General features: G+C 40.8%; 2 protein-coding genes across 4 annotated transcripts in view; both read left to right on the top strand.

The window, feature by feature from the left end:
- The window catches only part of LOC142750375 (uncharacterized), a 468,269-nt gene that overhangs the window by 263,093 nt on the left and 191,133 nt on the right, over positions 1-14,043 (top strand). The window lies entirely within an intron of this gene.
- The window catches only part of FNIP1 (folliculin interacting protein 1), a 140,256-nt gene that overhangs the window by 48,604 nt on the left and 77,609 nt on the right, over positions 1-14,043 (top strand). Inside the window, exon 1 of one of the 3 annotated variants that reach the window (XM_075856439.1) lies at positions 8,008-8,519. The exons of the other annotated variants lie outside the window; for them this stretch is intronic. Within the exon in view, the coding sequence (XP_075712554.1) occupies positions 8,509-8,519 (11 nt within the window). The 5' untranslated portion in view covers positions 8,008-8,508. Of the gene's footprint in view, positions 1-8,007; positions 8,520-14,043 lie in introns of those variants that run through there. 3 annotated transcript variants of the gene reach the window in all.

Here is a 14,043-nt window from a genome sequence, read left to right as displayed (position 1 = left end):
CTTAAAAACTGGTAAAAGGTGCTTATTTTTTCAGTGGAATGCGGCCAACATCTAGTGGTGACTTGCACTTTGTCATGTAAGTCATTCTTTTGGATACGTTTTGTTGACGCTTATTAAAGAAACCTCAGTTGTTAGTAATTATACAGTCGTATATTTTATTGACACTTATGAAGCAAGTATAACCGATCCTGTTCATCTCCGCCTTCTCATTCTCACTCCTAGACCGAACTGTCTTTTCCTGTTGCTTTGATGCCTAATTCTTGGTGCCCTCATTTCCTCGCTGACAATTGTCTCATGACTGAATGAATCAACTTCCAACTTTGCAGGTCACATGTCAAACAGAATGGGAAGTTCTTCATAGCCTAATGGCAAATTCCTGAGATAGTACATGTCAACTGCTATCGAAATGCTGTGGAACATTGCATTACGTGTGTGTGTGTGTGTGTGTGAAAAGGGGCTATTAGCCTTTTTACAGCGTGGCCCCTCATGGTAACATGGCGCCCCCCCTTTTTCCTCCTGTTTTCCTTCAGTTCCTTTTATGGTCATTAATTAAAGGTCATTTTGTTTAACCCCGATTTTTTTTTATTTTATTTTTTTTCTTCCCCTATTTTTATTTGGTACTTACCTGTATGAGGTCAGGTTCAGGTCAGTGGTGCCCCACCCACTTGGTCTTGGCACGCACAGGTTCTGGAAAATTCCTATGTGGCGGGAAAATCTGGTGTTTTCATTGGTTCCCTTTAGTAAAAAGGCGGGAATTTTGAATATATATTCCCAGGTTTTGGAGTGGTATGCTGCCCGTCCGAGTTGGATGAAGAAGAGGAACATCATTGCCCTGTCCCCTCCCTTTTATTGTCGCGGTATCTTGTTAGTCGGGGGTTAGTCGCCCAGTTTATGTGTGGACAAGGTCACGAATTATTGGTATAATATTAATTGGTTTTTAATAATTATTAAAATATTTGGTATTTATTACAAGTTTTAATATTTATTTATTATGTAATCCCTTAATAAATACTGCGGCCATTTTATTCCATCTGCATTGTTTTTTGGTCTTTATTTATTAATTACGTTTTTAGTATGTGTGTTTGGAAGGTTGGGTGGCGCTTGTGTTACCATGTCTGATGTATAGAAATCTTTTAGAATATATATCTTCCAAGTGTATATTTAAGTTTGTGTGTTACTCATTGTTATGAATGGGCACTGTGTTATGCTTCATTTCACGTGTGGTGGTGCTCTAGTGAAATTAATCACTTGCAGTTAGGTTTACCTATAGATTACAGCTGATCTCTGGTGGTCCCAGCAGGGGAAAACTTTGGGGTCAGCTTATTGTCAAGGGACCCTTCTAACAAGAAGAGTTTTAAAAGCATACAACCAAGGCCTTAGGATAGGCCATCAATGTCAGACCAGTGGTGGGGTCTCACTACCGGTACTCCCACCGATCAGCTGACTGAAGGAGGCGACACGTCTCTTTCATTGTTTACCAGGCACAGCATCATACAATGGCGTAACTTTTACAGTTGCAGGGGGTGCGGCCATGACCAGGCCTAGCCGGGAAGAGGGCCTGCAAGCGACCTGACCCCGATCCCCTTCAGGGTGCCATATCAGGTGGTCTGTGCCGCACTGTATATAGGACACCACACACAGCGCCCTGACGCAGGTTGTTTTGGGCTGGCGTAGGCTTTGTTTGCGCCACGGCACAGAACGGACCAGATGTGGCACACTAAAGGGGATCCGGACGCGAGTCTGATCTGGGGTGTGGAATTTGTTCCGGAGGGGGCCTGGCACTGAAGGGTTACACCCCTGGCACCATACATTTTGTAGTGGCTGTGCCTGGCATTGCAGCTCAGTCCCATTCACTCGAACGGGACTGCGCTACTGTACCAGGCATAGCCACGATCGAGTGTACGGCGCTGTGCCTGATAAACAATTGTATACTTATACATACATGTACAGTAGCTTGCAGGTGTTCCATATTGTAAATGATATACCACTGTAGTTCTGATATTTCCTTATGATTCAGGGAGGCGTTAGGTGTTTGTACTAAAACCATTTCTAAAATAGAAGTATATTCTGCTTTAAAAAGATAAAAAATGTATTCAAATTTTTTTTTAAAACTGTATTTGGTTTTAACATGATTGCCTTTTGTTCTGTGCGTTGTCTGAATAAAGTTAATTGGATGTATGTGATCATTAATTGTAACCTACATTCTGCAGCAATGTCATATCCCTGTAGCCGCTGCAGAAGATAAGTTACAAGGATGCATTACAAAGAATGAGCACATCAAGTGCTAGTTTTAATTAAACTTATTGATGCAAAAAAAGTGAATATCTTATAATGTCAAATAAAGTTTTCCTTGTTCAAGAACGACCTGTACGAATAGGCAAGGCCTACAGTTCCCAATGTTTTTACATTAAAACCGTAATCCGTCAACCCCTACGCAGTTACTGCCTTGAACTTGATATCCTTTTTTATTTCCGGATGACTCTTTTCAGATTGACTTGCGCTTTTGTTTATCTCCGTGTATAGGGGACACATGGGCTCTTTGGGCAATTGATGCCATGTCTAATACTGTAAGGTTAGATATTCACTGTCAGCCATGATGACTTGTAGAGGAACAATACACCCATTGCTATAACAATTACTGCAGCTGTGAAAACGCAGAATCACCGTGCCAGATACTACTGTTTATTTCCACGCCATCTGCATGTAAGGTCCATCGTACCCCTCCTCGTCTGCACGTAAGGTCTTCCTGTTTCCCAAGGCCTGCGTGCCATGGCATTTGAGGACAGCGGCAAACATTTGGCATCGGCTCATATTGTTAAATCTGATCCAGTCACAAGTGACTGTTCTACATGGAACAAGCCAAAACAAGTTATTTTGCCAACGTTATCAGTTGAGATTTCATGCCCTAAATCCCAACCAAACAGCAGAATAGTAATGTGCTATAGTAATACCAATTTTAGGATATCAAGTACAAGACAAGGTGTGTGTCCTTTTTTTTTTTTTGGTTTCCTTTTCTTTATAAGCTCTGCTTTGTCACTGAAGGGTATTCCTAACGATAGGAAGCCATGTTAAAATGTTTAGTTCTACTACAACCGTCCATTACCAGTCAGCCGAAAACAAAGCCAATATAAAGTGATATAAAAACAACACTGTGCTATAAATAGTCCTCGCTTGCTGTGCAATGTCTTTTGAAGCAGTGGAGAGTCATTGTTTCGATCTATGTTGGCAGGGCTAGATTTACCTGTAGGCACAGTAGGCCTGTGCCTATAGACGACATGCGGAAATGGAGTCTGCTGAATGGAAAATGTACATAGAATACACTTAACAGTGTGTTTATATGTAAATAATGAGTATTTATTTATATGATTTGTTGGGTACCAAGAGACCTGTGGGGGTGAGAGGAGGACATCCAGGCAGTGACCAGAGGAAGGCTGCAGAGGGCGCTAGATATTATGAGAAGCGCACTGCAATGTTCAACTTTATTTTCTATGAGCAGACAAACGTTTTAAAGCCACTGGCCTTCATTTAGTAAATGATTTCCAACGCTTTAGTACCGGAAAAAATTTAGGCATGTGGCTGTTTTGCACAGTAATTCACCTTTACGCTGCGTCTGCCACTTTTACTAAGCTATTATGCTTTTTGTTTTAAAGGGGCCGGCCCCCCTGATTTAACATATTTGCTATAATTATTTACTAGACTTTAAAGTGTGCTGTACCAATATGCATCTTGGGCAATCTATGCCTTTTGAAGCTCCTTCGATGTGGCATGTAGGAGATGTGTGTGGAATGAGACTATGTAGGCACTCATCCCTCGAAATGCTTGTTTTAATGTTGCCAAAAGCAATCTTGGGAGGCTGTGAAGAGAAAAAGTGTCTTTTTGTTGAAGTTAGATCTGCTGCATGGAAGGGCAATTTATTTTGCAGCTATAGAATAGACAGTCCAGCTAAATGGTTGTCTCAGCGTGTCTGATAAATGCTCCATTGTCTTCTAGTACCAGCTGGTATTATGTATGTCTGTTCAGTTATAGTGGTTTGCGAACATAAACTGTTTTGTGTGATTTGTGGTATAGTGAAAACTTTTATATAACTTTTCTAGTATTCATTTCATCGCAGCCTTCAAGATCTCTGCTTCTTGTATGTGAATGGGAACATTCTTGTTTACATCCATTCTGACACGTTCATGGCTCGGTACAACGATTATTTCTTATTTTACCAACCCGTTTGCTGACAATTGGTATGAGTGTAGGTGTGCTTTTAGTGAACCGATTTCTTAATCTCGTTTTTTTTTTTTTTTAAACTAATCCGATGCAATTCGCAAGTAGAAGCGCTAGATAAATAGACATGCTGTGGATTTTAAAATCCGCACCGCAGGTAAATTTATGTGCAGAAAAAAACCTGCATTGTGTAGATGAGATTTCTTGAAATCTCATTTACTTTGCTGGTACTCTATTACGCTGCGGATTTGCCGCACGAAAATATGCGCGGCAAATCCGCACCTAATACGCATCTTGTGCATTTGGTCTAAAAGGGACTGTCGTGGAGATTGACCAGCAGGTTGTATTTTACTTATTCAATGGCCCTCTGAACACTTGTACTAGGCAGAAGAAAGAAGCCCGACCCATATTCTACATCTGCACACGCTTGTTGGCCAATCTACCATATTTGTAAGAAATGGATTCTCTTTTACCATGTTTACATTATTTATTTAGGATACTTGTAATAGAATGAAATATAAATAATCTAATCGTTATAAACACTTACATCATTTATGAAGTATCAGTACATTTACTTTTTTCTTTTTCTTTTTGATAGATTTTCGTGCAGTTTATATATCCCTTGCTTTGAATTCTGGATAAAATCTTGGTTTGCTTGCATTGCCATAGAAGGCTTTCCTTGTCCTTCGCTGCCACACTCTCTAGTGTGTACCGAGAGATCAGGGAGTGTCACGAGTGCTTTTCCTGCAGCGTCGGTTTATTTTTGTTCTCATGTTCACTAATGATCACTCTGTGGTTTTCTAGAAGTTGTAGCAACCATAGACTTCCTCTTCTTTTCCGGCAAGCTGGGATAGAGGTCAGAGCAGCACATGACTACTAGGTCGGTTATATTTAGCATTAGGACTGTCTGTGAGCCTCCCCTACTGAGTGACAACTTGGGATCAGGTTGTTGAAGAACGCTGCTCTATAAACCACATTGTGGGAACCACTAATTAAAATACAATTTTAAAAACACTTTTTACAAACCGATTTGTGTGAGATATAGAAGTAAAAAAAACATTCCTAAACCAAGAGCATGGAATTGCTCTGATTGGACAACTTCTTTTGATCTTGCAGGTCTTTGGATTCAAGATAATTGTGGGGCCAGTCTGCTGGGATATGCTGTTATCACCTGAAAATTTTTTTTTTTGCAAGTTGCACTTCGAATTTGATGGCCACCTATTGATTTCAGCAGATTCCTGCAGTCGTCCAGACCAAGGTTCTACCAAATTAGTGGGAGTGGGTTGCATGTAAATCAAGAAATTCCTTTAAAACTAATTTGTTGTCCAAAAATTACCTGCCATGTCTCCAGAAATGTTAATCTGCTGCCATCCCCCGATTCTAGTGTTTATTTAATGTCTGTAGGTTCCTCTGCAATCCGCATCCGTTCCCCTTCCTAATATTTCTGAGGAAAGGACAGGTCCTCTTTAAATCTTTTTATTTATTTTTGAACGTTTTTGGTGAATTTATTTTTAAATGTTATTTTCCATGTTTCGATCTCGTGATTTCTCTCGATCTCGTGATTTCTCTCGATCTCTGCACATGTCCACAACACCGTCCCATACAAGTCAATAGGTTGTTTTCTGAGGTTTATGTCTACGTATATGCTATAAAGAACATCTCTAGGACGGTTTGTCGCAACTTCAGACTTTCCTACCCTGTGTAAGGAAAGCATAGTATGGGAAAGGTCTGCTCTCCTATTAGCCCAATTGGTACAAAAAAAAGATTAGGCCGTTTGGCTACTAGAAATACACTGTTCGGAATACATTGTTAAGTGGCTTTACTTTTTTTATGTAGAGAGCGCTCCACTCGTCTCCTCGCTTGTGATATACGTCTAGTTGCTTTATATCTGCATGAGGCCGATGTATTCGATGAACGCTCCGACTAGTCAAACTGCACTTTTTGTGCCGTTTTGGATAATAGGTCCTCACACAATGCAGACCTTTATATATAGAACAGCATAGTCTGATGAAAGATCCACCTAAAAAAAAAAAAATACAATCAGAAAATAAAAACAGATTAAAAGAGAATATATTTCAGTATTTACTGTTCATCATTCTAAAACTAAAATTTAGATTCTTTCCTATTCACTTTTTACGTGCCTTTTTGTCCAGCATACGTATTTTGGTTCCTCTCAATGCCTTCTAAATTTCAGGTAACTAGTGTAAAGCGATACCAAATGTGTTCTATCAGAATTATTAAATATAGTTTTGAAATGGCAATATTACCTGTTTGCCACTTTTTGGTATGGCAAAATTATTAACACATGACTAGTGTCAAATGCTACTGGTCACTGAAGTGGCTCCCAAAAGTGGTCTTATGGTATATGATATGGGTCACAAAGCTGATCCTGAATTATGCTGGGAATGTAGGTATTCCGCAACGAAGCATTATGGGGCGGATTTACAGTTCAAAATGCACAACGTTAAGGGTCAGTTCACACAGCGTAAATTCTGCGATGTGTTTTTTTTACTCGCAGCATGTCAACTGTATTCTTGTAATTGCTGCTTATTTGTGGCGGGTTTCCCCCTTTTGAATTCAATGGGGAGGTAAAACCTGCAACAAATAGCAGATGTTGCGTTTTCTTTGCGGCAGAAGATCTGCGATTCAACCGCAAAAAAATCAGAAAAAAAATAATATTCCACTTATCCAGAAGTCTTTGTTTCTTCGTCTAGGCCAGCCTCCTGGGATGATGTTTTATCCCATGTGACTGCTGCAGGCAATCACAGGCTGCAGCAGTCACATGGGATGAAAATTCATTCCAAGAGGCCGGGCTGCAGGACGACAGATGGACGCGTCGCCATGGCTACGTAAGTATGCATCTTCCATTTTTTTTTTTTTTTTTAGGTGCAGTTTTCCGCAGTGGACATTACAGGTGGAAGAACTGTACCACAATTTGGTGCGGTTTTTCAGCCGGAATTTCCTGCGGTGCACGGGGCAGATACGCTGTGTAAAAGCACACCGTGTATCTGCCCTGTGTGAACATACCCTAACGGTTTTAGACTCTTTTTGCACCTTGCCTGACAGGGTGCATGGCTTAGAGGAAGGGGCATGTCCTGGAAAAAAGTTTGTGGCTTTAAATGTGCCACAAAAAGTTGGTCTAAAGTAAGCCAACCAAGAAGTGGCATAAAGTTTGGCACATCATTAGGCACGTGTCTATCATCCAGCATGAGCCAGTGTGATGAATTTGGCGCATCTAACCTAATGCTAAGCTGTCTAGAAAATATTGGGGCAGATTTATTAATACTGCCTTATGTTTCTACAACTACAGTGTCTGTTTTTAACAAATCTAGGTGGTAGTGTATGTATAATGATTTTGTAAATGCTATTGTATACTATTACGATGCAATTTATTTGACGTACATCTTTTGAGTAATGGCGCCTTTTATATACCCCTATATTAGTGCAGTGAACAGATGTGTGGTGTGAGCTTTAGTAGTAATTACGGTATACGCCTGTGACCGCTAGCTCCAGTTTCTAGCTAAGAATTCTCAAGTGCCTGAAATGAAAAGAAAGCATTGCTGGCATTGGTTGGCAGTTGTGCCTCAGATCCAGGTGGCAAGCACTGACAGCTCCGTGTCACATGACAGCTGTCAGTGCCTGCTTTTCTACTTGTCTGGCCTGCTACTCAGCAGCACGGACTGCGGTCATCCTGCTACTCCAAGAATGTTACCTATGAAGTTGGGGGATCAGCGAGGACAGAGTTACAGCAAAGGCATCCTCATCTTCCAGCCCCCTCTCTGCCTTCACTTTGAGCTGTCTGACACTTTTTGGCTGAGGAGGTGCATAGTCGCAGTTGCCAAGAGAACCTAGTCAGGTGGTTGAAGGCACATGAGATACATTTAAGAAGCAGGAGAGCAGCTCAGCTGGCACACGGCACAGACAGCCTACAGTTGTGCCCCTGCTAATGAGCACCATCCTCGGGCATGTGCATCATACACGAGAGATGAAGAAGAGCTGGACTGCTTGCAGCGTCTCGAGATTTAAAGCAGCTTAAATGGCCCTTGGCGCTAAAACAAAGACTATGCCGCTGGCAGCAGATGTTTTTAACGTGGCTTTTCTGATCTGCATGGTGCTGTGCAGTTTCATACACAACATGGATGGCGCATTGTCCAAGCCACAGCTCTCTGTTCACCACATGCCAGCCTATCTGATTTGGTTGAACATTGCTTATTGCTATTTTTAACAGCTGCTCGATTGCTGTGTGGTTTTGTTCCGATAGATTTCAGGCAAAGGTGACACTGCAAGCAACGCAAGATGCAATCCAGGTAATTGAAATGAGAGTGCGGTCAGACGTTCGTAATAGTTACACATAGGAAGAGCCTCCATCATGGCATTAAAGGCAAACGTCACTTTTTTGGGTGTTAATCTATAGTGGTTTGTCATTTTTAGTTCTGCTCTATTATTGTTCAATATATGCAGGTTTTTTTTAGAGTTGGAATTTTTTTTTATTTCGGAAAAGCTATTATATGTATGTGTGTGTGTGTGTATAGATATGTATATACATATAGGGTATAAAATTAATCCACCACACAGAGACCGTAGATAAGCTGCTATGATCTATAAATATAGCAAGTGCGTAGATTCTTTAAAAATAGTCTTAGGATTTGTCCATCAAGTGTCCAATGCAGTTCTAGATACTCAGACACCCCACAGCTTTGACTGCACGCACCAAGGAGCATGTGTTTGAAAAGAATTCCAAGAAGTCAGAAGTGCACGTTGCCATTGAGTCAATGTGGACAGACTATGATAAAGCAGATTCATGTGATCATGGACGATAATAAATGTGCTGCAGACTGCGACTCTCCTCTGGTTTTTGTTCTGATTCTTAGAGAGTGTATCAAGCAGCTAGAGTCAGGACACAAGTGGACCTTCTAAGTTCCAGCTAAGGCAAAGTTCACACCACATTTAAACTTTTATATTGAGGTGTACGTTTCTCAAAAAAACAAAGCTAGAAGAGATGCAGGCTTATGTAACGTGTGTGTGTGTGTGTGTATATGTAATAGATTGATAGATAGATGTGTGTGTAGAATTTTTTATATATATATATATATATATATATATATATATATATATATATATATATATTTGCATGTTAGACATTTAAATGGATATTTTCTATTCCAAAGAAATGTATGGCTATCCCCAGAATAGATCATTAATATCTGATCAATCAGGGTCCTACTCCCGGCACCCCACCGATCAGCTGTTTTGAAGGGGCCGCAGCACTCCTTGCTGCTACAAGTGTGTCAGCGATTCACAGTACGAGCAGTAAATGAAATGAAGGGGAAACGGTGCTCGTACAAGAATTGCAACCCCTTCAAAACAGCTGATTGTCGGTGGTGCCAGGAGTAGAACCTTGATCAATCAGATATTGTTGGCGTCACATGAGGATAGGCCATCAATTTCATATGACCGGAAAGCCCCTTTTTATTTCATAATAGAAGTTTAAAGATTAAAGCAGTATTCTAGACAAACACATAGGTGATGGATGTTTTTGTCTAGAATACACTTTACCATAATTTTCTGTAATTCTATGGTGTAACAGCCTATGTTTTTCAGTACCGTCAGCAAGTTATCCAGACTTAAACCTTCAAAAAGGACAGGATTTTTTTTGGTTTTTTTTTATAGCGTATATGTACTTCATAGAAACATATAGGTGTTGTATAGTATATGTCTGGATACCTTTTTGTTCCCTTCTCTTTTTCAGACATATACTGTCAACTCCATTGCCAAATGTGGTGTGAAGCAAGCCGTAATTGCGTTTTTTCCCCCCCCCTGATTCCCAGGAATATTTTTATTTCTTCCTTGTTCATCATTAACCGTTTTTGCTGAATGGTATATGTAAAAGTGTAATTACTAAATCTGGGGTGTTCACCTTCTCATGGTTGAGCCGTGATCTACTATAATGTCCCCTATAAATTCTACTTTTTCTCATGTTCGCAAAACTTGCCAGCCAAGTTATTCCATCATTTTTAGATATTAGGCTTGCATGCCGATGTTTTTGGCATGATTTAGAATTTTCCAATTCTTAGTATATTGGTTGTGAATTGACTGCTGAAGATATCAGGTGGAAAATATAAAGTCTCTGTTCACACTTTCATTAGTGGTTACCTTCTGGGTTTTTGTAATTTTTAAAGGCAGGAATAGCACAGCATGCATTAATATTCTTGCCGTCAAAATTTATGTGAACCCGGATGGAAACCATTAGTCATTTGGGGTCTGTCAATGACCATTTGGGTGACAGATGCATCACAGGATCATGGCTTCCATTATAAGATCAAACCGCTGTTAATCCATGCCAGTAATCATATTTGGGCAAGTGAAGTGTTCTTGAGACAAAGAGGCTAAGGAAATAGTTACAATAATGCCTATTGCAGTATTCTCATCTTACCAGGCCAACGAGAACTCTGCTCTGTTCTGATGAGGAGCAAGAACTCCCAAACAGTGCGGTCTACAGATAGGTGCCTGTGGTTTGGCTCATAACCCTAGTCATGTTTCAGGACTCTGTAATGGGTCAGGCTTTGACTTACAGGGTAGCTACCTATAGGTGGCACTAGAGAGACAGTATTTTTCCTCTTGGAGGACAGCTATTTGCAACCTATTTCAGTATGCACTCGAATCCGTTGTACAGATTAAACAATTTTGATACATTTCCATAATAAGGTGTTGTCTACTATCCGAGTTCATTGAATGTTTCATTTTGTCCTTGTCAATTTTAATCCACAAGGAATGATCAAACAGACATAAAATGAGTATAGTGGCAGTGGCTAATATACTAGTCGCTAAGTTACAGAGGGTCACAAGAAGCCACAGACTTTGAGTTAGGGGGACACTGCCCCTTCCACTATCTATGACCTAGAACAGTCTTGGGACCGATGTGGGAAGCTTGTGGTTCATAGATGTAATGTGTTTTATATTGCACTCTGCGATGACTAAATGACTACACAGTTAACACACATTGGATTGTATGTATAAAATATCTAATCTCTAAATAGATTTGCATATTAGTCATCTGAGCCAACTGAGCACTATTGGAGTAAACCGGTTTCTACCTTGATGAGTCTCCTCCTAATGTATTTAACAGGACATCACTTATGCTAAATGCTAATGCCATCTCTTTATTTATGACTGTAAATGATGCACCAGTTTTACGAGCTAAGACCGAGGACATCATTGCACACAAAAAAAAAGGACCTGATGTAATGATAAGTACCAAGTCAGGACACAGACCTTTTCTAAATAATGTGTTCATATTTATTATTAGTTTTTTTTAAATATTCTACAGGATTAGGCCCCGTGCACACGTCCGTGCAGTATTTATGGTCCGTAAATACTGCACGGACGGGCCGTGGAGTGTCACCCATATTTTACGGACCGTGCTCACATTAATGAATATAGGAGCATAGTCCATAAAAGCGAAAAATAGGACATGAACTATTTTTTGTGGCTAATTTCTACGGCCCGGCCACCCACCCATAAATATACGGGAAGGAGTCCGTGGCCGATAGAAATGAATGTCAGTATTGTATCCGCAATTACTGACGTGCATGGTATCGTCGGTGATGGATGATCTCGGCAGCCTCATAGAAAATAAGTGGATCAGTAGCTGAGCATAGGCAGTCTCCCTCCATTTACATAGCGCACTCCAGGACCCCAGTTCTTGGGACCGGTGGGGGTCCCAGTGGTCAGACCTCCGCCAATCAGACATTTATCATCTATCCTGTTGATACGTGATACATTATCCTCCTGAGAAAACCCCTGTGATGCAGAGTAAGGTCCAGAATTATTTGGACAGTGACACAAGTTTTGACATTTTAGCTGTGTACCAAAACATATTGAATATACAGCTTTAATTTGGGTATTCACATCCTAATTTGAGAAAGGGTTTAGGAACTACAAATCTTTAATATGTAGCTGCCTCTTTTTCAAGGTTCCAAAGGTAATTGGTCAATTATCTCCAAAGCTATTTAATGGGCTGCATGGGCTATTCCCTCATTAGTCCATCATCAATTAAGCAGGTAAAAGGTCTGGAGTTGATTCCAGGTGTGGCATTTGGATGCTGTTGCTGTGAACCCACAACATGAGGTCAAAGGAGCTCTCAATGAAATAATAAATAAATGTATTCAATAAAAATGAATAAATCCATCAGAGATATAGCACAAATGTTAGGACTGGCCAAATCAACAGTTTGGTACATTCTTGAAAAAAAAAAAAAGAGCGCACTGGTGATCTCGTGAACTACAAAAGGCCTGGACGTTCACAGAAGACGACATTGGTGGATAATCGCAGAATCCTTTCCATGGTGAAGAAAAACCCCTTCACAAGTGAAGAACACTTTCCTGGAAGTAGGTGTATCAGTATCTAAGTCTACCATAAAGAGAAGACTTCATGAGCGCAAATACAGAGGGATCACCACAAGGTGCAAACCATTAATCAGCCTCAAAAATAGAAAAGCCAGATTAGACTTTGCCAAACAACATGTAAAGAAGCCAGCCCAGTTCTGGAACAGCATTCTTTGGAGAGATGAAACTAAGATCAACCTGAACCAGAATGATGGGTGGAAGAAATTATGGAGAAGGCTTGCAACGGCTCATGATACAAAGCACACCACATCCTATATAAAACATGGTGGAGGCAGTGTGATGGCATGGGCATGCCTGGCTGCCAAAGGTACTGGGTCACTAGTGTTTATTGATGATGTGACTGAAGACAGAAGCAGCCGGATGAATTCTGAAGTGTTCAGGGATATACTTTCTGCTCAGATTCAACCAAATGCAGCAAGGTTGATTGGACGTCGCTTCACAGTACAGATGGACAATGACCCAAAACATACTGCGAAAGCAAGCCAGGAGTTTTTTCAGGCAAAGAAGTGGAATATTCGGCAATGGCCAAGTCAATCACCAGATCTCAACCCGATCGAGCTGCATTTCACTTGCTTAAAGAGGCTCTGTCACCAGATTTTGCAACCCCTATCTGCTATTGCAGCAGATAGGCGCTGCAATGTAGATTACAGTAACGTTTTTATTTTTAAAAAAGAGCATTTTTGGCCAAGTTATGACCATTTTTGTAGTTATGCAAATGAGGCTTGCAAAAGTCCAAGTGGGTGTGTTTAAAAGTAAAAGTCCAAGTGGGCGTGTATTATGTGCGTACATCGGGGCGTTTTTACTACTTTTACTAGCTGGGCGTTCTGATGAGAAGTATCATCCACTTATCTTCAGAACGCCCAGCTTCTGCCTGATCACGCTGTGACGTCACTCACAGGTCCTGCATCGTGTCAGACGAGCGAGGACACATCGGCACCAGAGGCTACAGTTGATTCTGCAGCAGCATCAGCGTTTGCAGGTAAGTAGCTACATCGACTTACCTGCTAACGCCGATGCTGCTGCAGAATCAACTGAAGCCTCTGTTGCCGATGTGTCCGACACGATGCAGGACCTGTGAGTGACGTCACAGATCTGCACTGCCAGAAGCTGGGCGTTCTGAAGAGAAGTGGATGATACTTCTCATCAGAACGCCCAGCTAGTAAAAGTATTAAAAACGCCCCGATGTACGCACATAATACACACCCACTTGGACTTTTGCAAGCCTCATTTGCATAACTACAAAAATGGTCATAACTTGGCCAAAAATGCTCGTTTTTTAAAAATAAAAACGTCACTGTAATCTACATTGCAGCGCCTATCTGCTGCAATAGCAGATAGGGGTTTCAAAATCTGGTGACAGAGCCTCTTTAAGACAAAACTTAAGGCAGAAAGACCCACAAACAAGCAACAACTGAAGACAGCTGCA

The sequence above is a fragment of the Rhinoderma darwinii genome, chromosome 3 (genome assembly GCF_050947455.1).
Source record: "Rhinoderma darwinii isolate aRhiDar2 chromosome 3, aRhiDar2.hap1, whole genome shotgun sequence".
Taxonomy (NCBI): domain Eukaryota; kingdom Metazoa; phylum Chordata; class Amphibia; order Anura; family Rhinodermatidae; genus Rhinoderma; species Rhinoderma darwinii.
Note: the sequence above shows the minus strand (reverse complement) of the source record. Positions and strands in the feature narration are given on the sequence as shown.